Source organism: Centroberyx gerrardi, chromosome 12 (genome assembly GCF_048128805.1).
Source record: "Centroberyx gerrardi isolate f3 chromosome 12, fCenGer3.hap1.cur.20231027, whole genome shotgun sequence".
NCBI lineage: Eukaryota > Metazoa > Chordata > Actinopteri > Beryciformes > Berycidae > Centroberyx > Centroberyx gerrardi.
Genome location: NC_136008.1, coordinates 20,710,477 through 20,726,563, shown reverse-complemented (window position 1 = coordinate 20,726,563; position 16,087 = coordinate 20,710,477). Strand labels below are relative to the sequence as shown.

The 16,087-nt window shown below is 41.7% G+C and overlaps 1 protein-coding gene across 2 annotated transcripts in view; it reads right to left on the bottom strand.

The window, feature by feature from the left end:
- bckdhb (branched chain keto acid dehydrogenase E1 subunit beta) overlaps positions 1-16,087 on the bottom strand; it is a 56,844-nt gene that overhangs the window by 25,674 nt on the left and 15,083 nt on the right. For both annotated transcript variants that reach the window (XM_071902409.1, XM_071902410.2), the window contains exons 7-8: positions 14,386-14,483; positions 12,754-12,864 (exon numbers count right to left, since the gene is read on the bottom strand). In XM_071902409.1, coding sequence (XP_071758510.1) covers positions 12,754-12,864; positions 14,386-14,483 — 209 coding nt within the window. The remainder of the gene's footprint in view (positions 1-12,753; positions 12,865-14,385; positions 14,484-16,087) is intronic.

Genomic DNA, 16,087 nt, shown 5'->3' with positions numbered 1-16,087 from the left:
TTAGATCAAATTTTCCAAAACGACAACAATAAAAACCTAGGGAAAGGTGGAGGGGGGCAGGGGGTAAAATCAGTGCATGCATGTTCCACTCGTTTGGTTTCACTGTCTGTCCTCCTGAAAGCAACAGCCAGACTCATTTATTAATCATAAATATTGAGGTTATGGTTTAAATGTTTGAAGTGAAGCAAAACAAATTTTGCGGCTTCTTTTTTTGCAATCGCTATCAAAAGATGGTTTCCATTTGGGGGCGCCAGGATTAGCATTGCCTAAACATTAAAAATCAAATAAATATTTTTTTTGCAAAATCATCTTTTTAATGATCATGTTCCATATTAGAGTGTGGTAGTGATTCTGGGATATTTTCCATTCATCCTGCACAGCTCTTCTAAAGTCTTTGCCCAACTTCAGTTTCTCTTTATAGGCTACTTCAAAACAACTGAAACTTATTCATCGTTCCCAAATGACATATTATTCACTCCATATAATTATGGTAGGTAGTATTGAAAACAATAACAACCACAACCGTCGAAACGAGAACAGTACGTTAAACTTGACATTGAGCAGGAAAACACTGGTGCTCCCTGAGTCCATTTGCCTTTCATGTCCTTTTCCACATCAGCGCATGACAAACAAACATGTCTGAGCATACTGTGTCCTGCCTGACTCCTGGCTGCTTCCACATACTGTATTTACCTGCTGTCTTTGACTAGGACACACATTATGGCTTGGAGCCACTTAGTGAGACTGAGAGGTAAGCAGAGCCTTGATAAGAGGGTCTTATCTGTGCAGCAAGTCAACAGACCCCAGAGCTCTCGGTACACTCGCACACTGCAACCTGCATCACTTCCAAGAATCACAGTGCTGCAGAACAGACGCTGCTGCACCTGTGCCTCACTTTCCTCCTTAAACCCCCGCCTACCTCCCCACCTCATCTCCTCTTCTCCCGTCATGCATACACCCATCTCTTCCTTTGTTACTGGTACTGACAAATGAATTCATATGCTGCAAGACTTGAGATATTGGTGCACTTGCGCACTACGAGTCCTTAGATGACTCCTCCTGCATGTGTTGTGGAGTTGAATAGGTTCAGCCAAACTGGTTGCATCACCAGGAGGGCTGAGTCCCTGGAAGCACTAAGACTCCAGAGGGAGCGCAGGCCAAGAGACACATCTATCAAGACAGAGAGACAGTTTCCGGTGCAGTGCAGTGGTTGTCGGTGCCAGCCTTGGTCCCATCCCTGATGCTGCTCCCACCTATTGTGTGTCTGACCCTGTGTGTTCTGTGTGCAGCTGTTTTCTCCCCTTCCTCTGTACGTGTGTGTGTGCATGCGGCTTCCTCTCTCTCCTTTTCTCTGACTCCAGTGCAGTGTTCTACCTGGCAGTGGCGGGTGCTGCCCTGGCTCTTCGTCGTCAGTGCTGGCCTTGCTCTTCCCTGCCGCTGTTCCCACCTGGACGCTGAATTACGACTGCTGCCCTCGTTTCACTGAATTTTTAGCGCTGGTCTCAGCCCCTTCTCATCGCCGCATGCTGCCTCTCCTTTTTGTCTCTCTCTGTTTTCTCCTGTCATTACTGTGACTCTGTCAATGTTTTGCCTGGCATCTATTGCACGCGAAACCGTCCTGGGGGGGATCCCTATTTGCCTCAGCCCGCCCAAGGTTTCTTCCAAGTTTTCCTACTAAGGTTTCTCTTGGGAGTTTTTCCTTGTGTGCATTAGGGTCTAAGGCTGGGGGTGCCGGGTAGGTTAGGCTATGTAGAATAGGTAGATTGTTTGTCTTGCTAAAATCTGCTCTTGCCTACCCTGTGTTTTTTGCTATGCTTGTCCTATATAATTTTGTTCACCAATGATTGTGTTTAGTTAGATCTAGCTAGACACAATGGGCCTCATTCACGAAACGTGCGTACGATCAGATTTGATCTTAAAGTGTACTTACGAACGTTTCCACGAACATTTCGGCATTCATCATTTTTTTTCTTACCTGAATTTGTTCGTTGGTACGATCAAAATCTACGTGTGTTTGGAAACATGCGTGGGGCATTACGCATGAAGTGGTTTCTGCTTAAAATGCCTTATTCTTTAAGGGAAATCTATTAAAGCAGTCCCAGATCTCATATCAACAACAAAATGTGTTTCAGGCCATTTGTAAGCCTGGTGATAATAACCATATTAACAAAGCTAGGCCGATATGAACAAATTCATAGGCAATTCTATTCAATTGGAAACATGAGTGATTAAAGTGATTAATTAGTATCGTATATATATATTATAATATTATATTATTATATTATTTATTGATCAATAAAGTTCTATCTTATCTTACCACAAGAGCAATAGACTGTGCACATCAAAGCACCGTCTCCAAACGCTTTCCCAATTTAAATCGCCAACAATAACACACCATAAACATTCAATTAATTTGTGACGCCAACCTAAACCTCCTACATGTGGTTTCCCCTGTCCAGGAGGGATCCACGACTCGTTGGTGCTGCAGAACAGTAGGGTGTCGTGCGTCTTGAGCAGGTGCTGCTGGAGACGCACGGCGCATATTGGACTGAATGGAAGTTAAATTAACCAGAGTCTCAAGACTAACTAGTTTGTCTCTAGGTGATAGAGGTTATGCCTTGACCACATTGCTAATGACACACCTGATAAACCTTCAGACCCCTCAGCAGAGATCATATAATTATCATACGGCCACTCGCTCCGCCACAGAGCGAGCGCAGCATACTGAGCTGGAAGGCTGTGATGAGTTTGGACACCGCAGGAAGAAAGCTCCTGTCAAGAGCTACAGTCAAAACCAGCAATATTATTATAAAGCCTAAAGTCTGAGCTTATCATCAGATGGAGATGCTGCTTGAATTAAACCAGTGTCCAACTCCGCTGATGACTGGACACCTGACAGCACAGTCTCCATATTATTCCCCCAATCCTTTTGGCAGTGCCCTGCCCTCCGCCTGAAGCTAATAAACTGCATCTATTTGGAGTTAGACTATCGCCCTCGCTTTTTAGATTCTAACTGTAAGTCAAACCGTTTCTTTTTAATTTAATTCAAGGTGTGTGTTTCTGATGTTGCAGCATTGACAGCATCAGTAATTTCTTGCCATGTTTTCTTTCTCAGTTGCTGTCACTCCACCGCTTACACTTTTAAAAAGTATTTTTATTTTTTTTCTCTCACTCCCGAATACAACACTTCTATTTCAGAGTTTGAATTTTTCTTCTTGGGTCTGTTTGCCATTCTCCACCACTCCAGTAATGCTTCCCATTTGCGCACGACCCTTCAGACAGCAGGCCTTTTATGGAGTTGCCAGGGCGTCTACCTATGCTAATCAGCATCAACAGGCACGCGCATCCAATTAAGGAACAAGTGGCATTCATCATCAGATACACCTGGAATACGCAAAAATCGAGGCTCTGCGCATGCTTCATGAATCCCACGTTGGTTTTGCGTAGGCATGTTTCTTAAGAACAAAAGTAAGAACAATTTAAGAAAGGTTTCGTGAATGAGGCCCATTCTCTGTAAAGTCCTCTGAGACGTGCTTGTGATAAAGGGCTATATAAATAAACGAACTTGAACTTGACAGTTTACACTCATTTAAGACAAGACAATGAGCTGGAGAAGAGAGAGTTACTGGTAGTATCGGAATCAGGACCGATCCAGCTAAGTATTCGTACTTGGATCAGCAAATGAAGATGTCCCGATATCGATACTTGAGTGACAAGCGCTTTGGCGGAATATAAAACTTTTCTGAGGGGAGGAACATGGGCATGTCAAAATCCTGAAATGCTACTATTGGTTAAGTTCATAGGCATATCAGCTACTGTTTAAAGGCTTGGCTGGCGCAGGCTAAATGCCATTCTGTTTTATTGGGACTCTACCTACCGCACTGTTGTTTAGCTGTTGTTTAGCTGTTGTTTAGCTGGACAAGCCGTTTTTGAGTCTGTCAATAAGCCTTGTTTGACAAATGTAAAAAAAAAAAAAAAAAAGAGATGGAAATGAGAAGCTACATATTTTGTAGCATATTTGCTATTTTATTATTTCATTTGTCTTTTTTTTTTTTTTTTTTTACTGAGGATTGATAAACAATGGTCGGTGCATAATTTCAGCAAATAAATGAACGCAACTGATGCACTTGTTGCTGATGTTCCTGTAATTGTTTATTAATAGGCCAATACTGGGCGGCATGAACGACAGCTAGGCTAGATGTAGATTCATCTTCATTAATCTGACTACAGTCAGACGTAAATATCTTCCACTCTGCCAGTGAACTAGACTAAACAGAGTTACCGGGGGCACCGCGAGCATCTGCCAACACATGCCTGTTACCAAAGCAGCATCTACCGTCTCCAGCAACCTCAGGTAGCTGAGCACAGCTAGAGCTGATACTCTAACAAGGGGTGGGACAGGACAGCAAGACACTTCAGCCTATCACAGTGAACTTCAGAGACAAATAGGATTCGACCAATATGAGTTTTTGAAAGCCAATATTGATTCCAATACTTTTGGACTTGAAGCTACTGGTAGCGGATATATTGTGCCGATATTCAATATATTTATATTTGACCATTTTCAGGCAGTAAATAAATAACAGTCACACATACTTGTGGAAGCCGATCAAAATGTCAGATTCGAATCAGTTCAGGTTAAGGGCTTCCCATAGACAACCAGTGTCATACTGATCAATTATACAATAAATATGTAATCAAATAAACCATATCATATCAGAGCTGGATGACACTGCCTGGCCAATATCCGGTTCAAATATTGGCTCGACTGATCCCAGCAAACTGATACATCAGTCTATCCCTAATGACAAGGCTAATAGTAGTAGTGCAATTTGTTTAAATTATATACAACTACAGATAAAACACAATGGGCCTCATGCAAGAACATTTTCATATTCTTATCTTAAATTTCTCGTACTTTTTTCGTGAGGTGGACTCGTACGAGTGTGCCACATCAGATTCACCAAACGCTCGTATCTTAAGAAAACAGTCGTAAATGACCTGCCTAAACATGATGAATGGCACCTGTTCTAAATGAACGCGCATTCATGAGAATTGTGAATTTGCATAATTGACGCCCCAATAATGCCATATAAGGTTAGGCGTCCGGCCCATATGTCGGGAAGCTTCATTCGTAAAAATGACACGGAAGACTAAGAAGAAGTCTACCAGCTCTGAGACTGAAGTCCTACTATCAGAAATAAGTCAACCAAAGCATATAATATTTAATATAATTCAATAGTGGAATCAAAGGTCCTGCTAAAGCCAAGGAATGGGAGAAAATAACTTGTGCTGTTAATGCAGTGTTGTCTGTTGTGCGTTCCCTTACGAAAAATAACTATAGTATTCCTATACATTTTAGATGAATACTAAATAAATATCCCAACAAAGCTAATTCTGATGATTCTGGTGATACTACCGAAGACAAAAATACCATGATAAGGTCACTATAAACTCACTATTGAGTACCACAGACACTCTAAGTCCATATCGGAGTATTATAGGAATATTATAGGACTATAGTGATTTGTCGTTAGGGCACCGTCACAGAAATGAAAAAAAAAGAAATTGCTTGATTCACTTGCACCCACATTAACGTTATCAACTGGAGTAAAATAGCCTAGAAATCAGATTTATCTCCCTCTATAATGTATTTTCCCCCAATATAATCTAACCTTGCCTTTGTCTCATCTGAATGTTTGTCAAATAACCTGGCAATTATTAGTGTTTTTTGTTTTGTCTTTGTATTGAGCGCACTTATAGGCTACTATGTAACCCGCACGGATACTTATGAGATTTTATGCGGCTCTGGTAAAATAAATTACGCACTACCTTCTTTTGAAAAAGCCAACAGTGCTCCCTTGCTATTTTTCCTATGGCTATAACCACTGTACTGGTTAATCTCAACATGATTATACATTACTTTACAGTGTCATTTATATATTCAAACTCAACATTTCTTCACAGTGACAGAGATACAATCCATTACTCAACAACAAAGTTTGTTTTTTTTGCTTTGGAGAACGGCAGGTTGATTGTACGTGACTCATACGACAGGTCTGGACCACTCGTAAATTTTGTTCGTACCTAAGAGAAAATTCTAAATACGAGAAAATTGGTGAATGCGGCATGTTCTCTTAAATCGCTCGTACGAGTGATTTAAGAACGAATCTGTTCGTCCGAGTGGTTCTTGCATGAGGCCCATTGAGTAACATAAGATTACATGAATTCAAGCTAGCCCCGTCGGCCTCATGTACACACGCGTTCTGGGGTTCATTCAGGGACACCTTATGATGAGTGGAATGTGCGGTGCCTGGACTGAAAGTGGGAACAGTGTATCTTTTATAGGAGCAGACTGGACTTGCAAACTCATAGACCAGCATAGACTTGCTAAGAAGACAAACCCTAACGCACTTATTCACTCTTTCTGTCTTTCTGGGTGAAAAGACAAAAAAAACACTGCGTGGGATGACTGCTGTAATACTGAGAGAGTGAAAGAGGCAAAGGGGATAAAGGGAGAGAGGCAGAAATATGACAGACCAAGCTTTGTGCTTGGCGAGAGACTAAGAGATACCAACCAAACTTTGGAAATAGCCTTCCCCCGGCAGATATTACCACTTTTTATAGTGACAGCTTCTTGGCCCCTGCATTTAGTGTGCATACCCCGTAATACAAGCATGTTCTGGTGATGAAAAGTTGACTTTTTGAACCCATCCATCAGGACAGGGGCGAAGAAAAGTATACATGAACTCTACTGTAAGGTTAGTGGAGAACAATGCATGACTGCTAGGTTTATACGCTCACTTCCAGTGCTCCAACAAATTGATTAGGTGAGGTAAAGGGGGCAAGTGAGCCAATCCATCCACAAGCTTCCTGTAAAATAAAAAAAATTTGACATTAATTTTTCTGGAAAGCATTTTATTGGTGACATGCGCGCAAGGAGCTTGGAGGCCATCTGCGGGGCTTCCCTGAAACTAGCAGCCACATCTTGATCACATCAGCCGGTTGAGGCCAGCAGGTTTGTCTTGGACAGGCGTGTCTGGAAGGGCAGTTGTGCCTCATGGTGGATAGAGCAGTCAAATAACTGGGGAGCTGAGTGGAGGGCCATGGGAGGAAATAAGAGGCCCATTGTGGAGGGACATGAGGCACTCCAGGTCCCAGAGCTGCTGCCCGACAGACTCTATGTGAGGCATTATGGGAAGTGCCATCTCCAATCATGGCTTAAGAGCCAACAACTCTATTACGGACCGGCCTGGCGGCCCGCTCTCCCCAATTCCACACTGTCTAGATCTGGAGTCTGGAAAACCTGAGAATGAGGCTGAATCACTAACGATGCACTAATACAATAACGGGAGCAGAGATGTTTTATACTGCTGACTGGCCCACTCAGAGCCAAGTCATACAAATGTGGAGCCATGGAAGGATGGGCAGAAATGTTGGCTGAAAGGCCATCTGAAAAACATTAAAATGCAGTAAAACAATAGGGAATGAAGCACCCCACTCAGAGAAGAATCAAAAAGCTCTCCTGCAGTGTGTGCTCTTGATAACATGGGCATCTTTATAGGACTAAACCTCCACACGTACTTTGACCAAGTAAGACAGGGAGACTTTCCACAGTATATCATCTGAGCCGTGGGTCTGGCAGGGGCAAACCAGCCATTTTGTTTATCCCTTAAATGAACGACTATTACATTTACTGGACCGCTCCAGACAGTGGGACAAAATAAAATACACTCACTTTTTCTCTACTTTTACAGCAATTTCTGCCCATGATTCCCTTTGTCAACAAGAGGGTTGAATATATTTAGATCCAAGTACAGCTAGTTGCTGCCAGAATGGATCCCTCAGGAAACGGAAAGATGGCATGTTCCTCTAAAGCGCTGCTTTAATGATCTCTCATGCTGAAAGACACATCATTCTTCATTTATTTTACTCACCATGCTCAAAAACAACAAGCAGGCTACATATAAATCAGCTGCACAACACACACATATGCACACGCTTTTTCAACTGAAAGACGCAAAAGGTAAATGTGACTCATAGCACATGAAAGATTTTAATTGGCTGCCAGCAGCCGGATGTGCGTCTGCGGCCTATCTCGCTGTCTGTACACTCACCGCATCAGCCCATGAGTTAATCAACGGTTCAAAAGGCCAGCTTTAAAGAGATGTAAGCATGTCGGAAAAGCTGGACACCAGGTGTACAATCTTTTGAATTAAGAAGCCGATGCGATTACTTGCCTACTATCTCTCTCTAAAGCCAAAAATAGCATTAGCTCCAAGAATCTATTTATCAGAGAATAACAGCTTTTACAAATTCATTGTGTGGTCAAAAAATGTTTTACGGCACGCCATGCCTCGGGAACAAGGCACACTATGCGATGATTTGATTTGCAGTGATGAAAATACAGGCTAGGTTCCTGCCAATACTTATTGATCATAGCCTGGTTATTGCCTTGGGCAGCTGTTTTGAGAAAAGGTCGAGGCCATGTTGAAGAACCGCATGGCCTGGGAAAAATAACAATAAAATTCATACACACTGACCTTAACACATTACACAGAAACAACTGACGGCTTTCCATAAAATGTAAATAGCATTGTATATAGACATTCCACTCATAGCAGTTCTGCATGGATGCTTCTTGTGTGAAGAAATAGTCTGTTGCAGCCACAGAAGCATCCAGATGCCAGGCCTGCCCAGGGCCGGGAGCAGTCGGGGAGCACCCAGTAGTTAGGGCACCACTGTTTGGGGTGACTGAGGGCACGCAGGGCCTTCTCATCATTTCACTCATTTGTCTAAATGCTCTCCATTGTTGCAGAAAAGTCATTGCTATACTACTTTAGTAGGCGTATGGTTTTCTTCTGAGGTTTTTGAGAATAAATTTTATTTTTTGGGAAATCAAGACAACATAATTGTGTGCAGGGCTCTGAATGTGTGTAATATTTTTCAATGGGATATGAAGAGGTTTAAGACTGAAAGCCTTCACGGCACAAATGAAAAGTACGTAGCTCAAAAGAGGACCTCCACTGGTGGCAATATGTTAGAGAGGTATTCACATCAGCCAGTAATGAGTTCACCGAGAGAATAATTCTCCATCTGACTATGCCACTGACTCATAAATAATAGAAAGCAGTCTGTGTGTCTATGGCAGCTATTAAAATTAAACCTTGACAGTTTGAATTTTAGACCGTTATTTTTTATTCTTCGCCAGGAAGTCTTCACCAGTCATAATGTGGTGAAAAGGTTTTTCAAACGGCGCTGCAGTTACCCGGACAACAGCCCCTTAACATTGTTAGTGTTTATCAATAAAACCAATGGCAAACGCTTTAGAAACTTGTTCCTATAATGTGACAAATGCCTCGTTAATAAAAAGCAACAGACTAAAATTCAAGATGTCAAGGTATCCTATGAAGTAGGTTGATTAATTATTCCATCATACAGTGAACGGCCTACATGTCAACACACACACACAACACACCAGTAACACATACTTACTCAAGTTAAAAAAAAAGGCATCAGTGGTCCATATAGATTAATTTTGATCTTCTGCAATGTGTTCGCTTCATAATTAGCAAAGATCATATCTACCATTGTAAAAACACGTCTCTTTCTATTTTTGGACAACCAAACACTATCTCATCATAACGTCTATAGCACCTTTTATGCATTAAAGAAACAGGCCAAGATATTTGATCCCACTGTCCTTTGTTCATCAAGTCAGTGCTGTTTCCATTCCCTAGTTTCTCGCCATTTCAAAACACAAAAACACAGAACCCCTCTGCTTTTTCTTTACAAAGTAACTGGAAGTCTTACATAAGCTTAACAGAACCAGAGACTCACGCTTGTTTTTGTTCTGACTAATGCACATCTGGACGGAAAATTTGGCACTGCGCTGCAGATTGATTAAAAGATAAAATAAAAGATCTTAATGTGTATTCATATGCATTAGCCCTGGTGTTAATAATCATGATTTAGTCTAAAATGTGTTCATTCTGTTCATCGCTATTCACCAACAGCTTGATTAAAGGCTCTTTCTGTGCTCAGCAGAACATGCCACAAGAAAGCGTCTCAAAGGGCGAAACATCTTGTCTAAGGACAATAATATAATATGACAGTAACTAAATTGCCAGATATAAAAGAGGGAAAAGGCTGTGGCATTATTAGTAGCAGGAGTGGGGGTAGGGCAGCGATGGAAAGGCAGGAATCAGGTTATGGGTGTGAAGATGAAACATATCCAAGGAGGCATTTGGATGGAGGAAATGTCAAGGAGAGAGGTTGTTGAGAAGCCTGAGACGGCAGGCCTGCCCATAGGCCCACTACGCAGCACATAAACACACTATTCAATTTCATGGCAGTTCATGGTTGTTTTAATGTGGCAGCATTTTCAAAAACAAAACAAAAAAAAATCATCACATTTGAGACATCGCCTCTTGGAATAAACAATCTGTAACAGACTATTGCTTACTTCAAGTTGCAAGTCCCTCAGCGCCAGCAGAATACTACAGTCTATGCCATTGGTTCCAATCGACTCCCTATTAAATTACTACCCTCCTACCGCAATTTCATCCTGTGCCTTAACTGTTGGTTATAAGATTTGCTTGGCAGCTGAAGCTGCACAGTGCTCACTGACTGTGTCATGTGTTCCACCAGAGGGACATGAAAATTGGACAATAAATATGCAAAATAAAAATGAATCTGGCAATTCAGTTGAAGGATGTCTGCAAAAACTAGTGGTGTTGACACAACAAGACGGCGCGTGACATATTCTAAGAAGGCCATTTATAAAGCAGCATCCCGAGAGTGGAGAGGATGCATATACATGGTTCATCTCCCACTGTCAAGCTTCTAGAGGCTCGCCTTAACACAGACCTGGGCTTTCATTTCCATAGAGCTTTTCAAAACATCAGACTTTCTCCGTCTGTCTGCCAGCCTGGTATCCTGGTGGTTTAGTCTACTGACACTCAGCGCACTTGTGGTGCGGATCGCCCCTGCTGACCAGGAAAGAATCCTGCATCTGCCGTCTGTTTCTGTGCCATTATTCCCCAGTTTGTCTTGCTTTCATCTCCCACCCCCATCTCAAAATAAAGAACGATGGAATCCCCACTGGAAAGCACACTCCTTTCTCAAAACCCTCCCAAATAAAACATTTTTTTGGTTAGCGCCATAGCCTGTGTAAGGCCGAGGCAACATAAACTAGTAGTCAAATCTTACCAGCTGTGGAAGGAATCCTGTTTATCACCCACCACAGGGAACCACTCTGTCGAGAAGAACATTGTTTCTGCGCCACAATAAAGCAAATCTTAAATAAAATGTGAATAAGGGGACGAGTCCATTGCTGAACAACGATTTAATCTTCTCGATAACATCAGTGTAAGAGATCCAAATAAAATATTCTACAGGAGTGTCATGTAATCACTTGGGAATACAGAATATGGCTGTCTGTGACCAAAGATGAATAGATGTCAATCTAATAGGGGTGTAACGGTACACGTATTCGTACTGGACCGTTTCGGTACAGGACTTTCGGTACGGTGCAGATGTGTACCGAATGCAATCTTAGTAGGCTTGTTTTGCGTGCGGAACATACATCAAATCAGAGTTCCCACACGAACATATTAAGTGGCGGACCGGAAGTTTGTTTAGTCTCCGCCTCGCACTTTCAGCGCACAACACAGACAGCACGCTTAGCTTAGCCTAACCTAGCCTCTGGCTAGCGAACGTCATGGCCAATGCAAACGATAAGTCAGAGCTTGAAGACCCTCCCTTACCGTTAAGGTCTCCTTTGTTCAGTAGTGATCGGGTATGTTTCTGGCAACACGTCAAAACTTGATAACTCATTTGAAACGGCACCACGCGAATGTGAATATCACTGCTGCAAGGAAAAAAACGAGCGTAGTGCAAACGCTGCTCCCTTCGTCATTTAAACAGCCTTTCGCTGGTAATTCAGATCGGGCCAAAGCAATAACAAATGCTGCACTTTAGTCAATGTGGAAAAGTTCATTTCCTAAAAAAAGAAAAGATTATTATAGTTATTTATATTTTTGATTATATTTTATATATTTCTTATTATATTTTATATTTTGTTTAATTTATTTGAGAATATTTTATTTATTGGAGAACTTATTAGTAGTAGTTTGCAGCAGTATTCTATTTTTTATTCTATTTTATTTTTATATATTTTATTTTTTATTATGTTTCATTTAAAATTTTATAAAAAAAAATTATAAACTGTTGATGTTTACAAAAGTTCATAATAAACGACAAGCAATTTTATGTTTTGCATTTTTTCCCCTTACTGTACCGAAAATGAACCGAACCGTGACTTCAAAACCGAGGTACGTACCGAACCGTGATTTTTGTGTACCATTACACCCCTACAATCTAATCTGCAAGTATCACCCGAAAATTATTCTTAGCACTGACAGATGTACAGTGCCCTTCACAGTTATTGGCACACTTGGCAAAGATGAACCCAAAATATATATCTATGTATATATATCAATGTATCTATATCGAAAGAGATTTAGAGATAGATAAACACACAAACAATAATTGTTTTTAGAATTTCAGAATATTTGTCATCAGACACTGAAAATAAGCAACTGCCTCCAAATAAAAAAATAATAATTTTCTGTTCTCAGCAAAGAATAATTTTACTTGTGCTGTTCACTGTTTTGCATCTACTTTGGTCTCATTTTCACTCAGGGTGAAAGGTGCTGTAGATTTGTGTTTGTATGTGTATTTCTGTGTCACCTTGCAAACAGTTTCAGTGTCCCAGGGCAGGATGGTCTGTAGATCGATGACCTCGCAGGACACTCCCAGTTTCTCCTGAGCCATGTTGGCGACTTCCCTCATCACATGGATCTGAATGGAAAACATCAAAGGAGGAACACCTTTAAGTATCACAAGCTAATGCAGTTTACAGTTAGGCTGAGATTTTATGTCTTTGGTTTTTGTGCAACATTTGAGCGCTATTATACGTGAATGTTGTGCTAATTGTTTGATCACAGCTATTTAAAGACATGTTTAACTGCAATGTGAGTATTATGAGTGTTGAAAGGACGTGTTTTAATCACTTTTTGGGTTCAGCAGTTGGAGATTACTTTGGCCCTTGACTGTATTGGAGAGCAGTGCTACTGGCAAACTGAAGCTATATAATGCTCTACAGTGAAGTAAGTGACGGAATTTTGAACACAATCAATCGTCGTAATGGCAAAAACTAGAAAAATAAGGCCCCAGTTGAAAATAACTGGAATTATTTAATTAATAAAAGGCATTTATGCAGCTCCAAAAACAGCAATTTCAACCTCAAAGCATGAAGTGAGAGTTAGTCCCTTTAAATCATCTTTTGAGTAATGAATGAAGCACTTGGGTTCGTTGAGTCCATGTTTACTGGCAGGCCCTATTGGCTGCTCCCAGATTAACAATGGCTGTGATAAATCTGAAATCTCACAGCTGGAGGAGTTGTCAGCAGTCAAACCAGTTACACCAGATACAGGCCTAACCCTAACAAATAAGCTCATACTTGTAAGCATTCATTATGCAATGATGCTGTTGTTACATTACTGCCAGCAGATAAAGTGGATCTTTCTGAGGCAACACTCAATAATAGACAGTGATTGCGAAGACTAGGGGGAAAACCTTCCTCTGTCTGGCTCATTAGAAACCTTTACTGTGAGCACTGGGCACTGCTCCTACCACTCCCACTGTGGAAGCTGTTTTCTTTACTCTCATCTGCGCCGGGCTGACGGATGAGGGAGTAATGGGGTGGGAAAGAAGACTGGCATTTCAAAAAGGAGAGCCATGGTTTCCACTACTTTACTGGATCTTCTTTCTTCTCTCTCCGCCCTTCACCCTTCAACGATAATACCGGCTTTGATGGAGCCGTTTTCCTCCAATGCCCTCCGACCCCCCTCTGCTACAGGTACATTAGGCCCCCTCTACCGGGCCAGGATAAGCCTGTTAAAGTGGCTAGGCACAAGCTACGTCAGGGATGACTCCCGGAGAGCTATAGACATCTTGATACTAAGCTGCGGAAAATAAAATCTCAAGGACGAAAAGAAAAAGAAAGGGAACAATGGAAAGTGTGCGGCAGACATGTACTGTTAACATGTGGAGAGCCAAGAACAGCCTTGATGCTGTGGAGATGTCTGGGAAGATACAGTCACAGACCACTGGCTGGGAAACCCCGCTGAGAGACAGGGGGCTTGTGATGGAGTTAGAGTTAATCCACTGCTCATCTCTGTGGCTTTAAATGTCACTGAGCGGAGATGAGATGCGGTTCTTTTTCCTCTGGCCGCGGGCACTGTGCCACAGATAGACGACAACTTACGACTGCTCAGGTCACCCATTGAGAATCTGCCAGCGATGCTCTGAATCTCCTACCTGCGTCCCCCAGGCAACCAAAGTGACGTCACTTCCTTCCTGTAGGACCTCGGCCTGCGAAAGTGGGATGGTGTAGGACTCCACCGGGACCTGCTCCACTGAGAAATCACACACACACACACAAACACACACAGTGACAATAACAGATTAATATTCCATCAGCATTGTCACTCGCTGGCATGCAAATACATTATGCACATGCACAAAATAACTGAGGGTCAATTCTGAACACATTCATTAATCATTTCATTATGTAGCATGTGGTCTCCATGTAAAATAATAAGGTCCCAAACTGCCCATACCTCTCTGTGATAGAGTGTATTACAAACTGGTGAAATGACAGACACAGTTCGAAATACAATTCCCAGTCAAGAACACACTATCTGGCCCGTTCCAGATGCCTGTTCATGCTTTTTCCAGAACCTCATCTCTCACCAGAGGCCAAGTGTGCTTTTATCAGCAAAATCTAATGTATGATGTAATGATATCAGTTGCCAGCTGACAGGCACATAACCCTGATTAATCTTGACAAGAAAACATTGGTGGGATGGGATATGGTTCAGAAAAGGGCCCACATAAATGGGACATTAGTCCAAAAAGGGGGCTGTGCCGCCAGTCTCTCTTTGAACCAAGTCCAAGACAAAGTGCATGTAAGTACATGGTTTGAATAATAGTTAATAATATCTTGGAACACTCCAGCATAGTCATGGAATTCATTACAATGCAAAAACTTATCATAAACTCAAACTGCCATCACTATCAAACATGCAGCCTATTAGCAACGCTTATACTGCATGAACACAAGGCATAAAAACAAAACGTAGTATTTTAAGCATATCTTTGGATCTCATTCACCCTTATGGCTTTGACTCAGAAAAAACAAAGTATATGGGATCTTAAGAAAGTGTGAGTGGATTTGGGGGAAAATGTGGTGTTGAAAGCATTCCTGCATGGCAACGCATGAACTCCAAATTGCAATTAGACACAGTAATTATACTCAAGGGAGACGTGGGGTTTGAGACCTTTCTGGAAATTTCGTGAATGACTTCCATCCTTGTAGAAGCTGTAAAGGAGGAGAATGCCGATCTCCACAATTCAGGATGTTAAAACAGCTTGAGGAGCTTGGGCTAGTCCTATGTGACTCAGATCCTGGTTTAGGCTTCCAGATGGACAGAAACTGGGCCATTTCAGTGGGATAATAGCATTTAGCAGAATGTTACAATTGAATTATGAAAACTAGGTTATGCTTTAATAAGTGGAATATCAGCCCCCACATAACAGTATGGCCTAGATGAGGCAAATGTGTGGTTTTTATCCACTCCTGCAAGAGAAGAGAGAGACCGCTGCAATTAAAAACATGACTTCATAATCCAAACAGAGATCACTCAGAGCCATGGGGACCCGGCACGAGAGCTGGCTCTCTTTGCCCTTTTAGGAAATCAAAATAACTCCTTAAACGCTACCAGTTCTGAATCCTGTGTGTGAAATAGATGAGTGATTTGTCACACAGCTGGCAATACAGTAAGAAAAATACCTAGCAATGGGGAAAAAAAAACTTTAAACCTGAAAAAAAGGAGGGAATATCCATTAATGTGGGTGGTACTGGAAAGTAATGTCTTTATTTTAGCTTGACAAAACCACCTGGTCAGTAAATTCATCCTCTTGCAAACATATGGCATTTCTCAACATTACGCTGACTTGA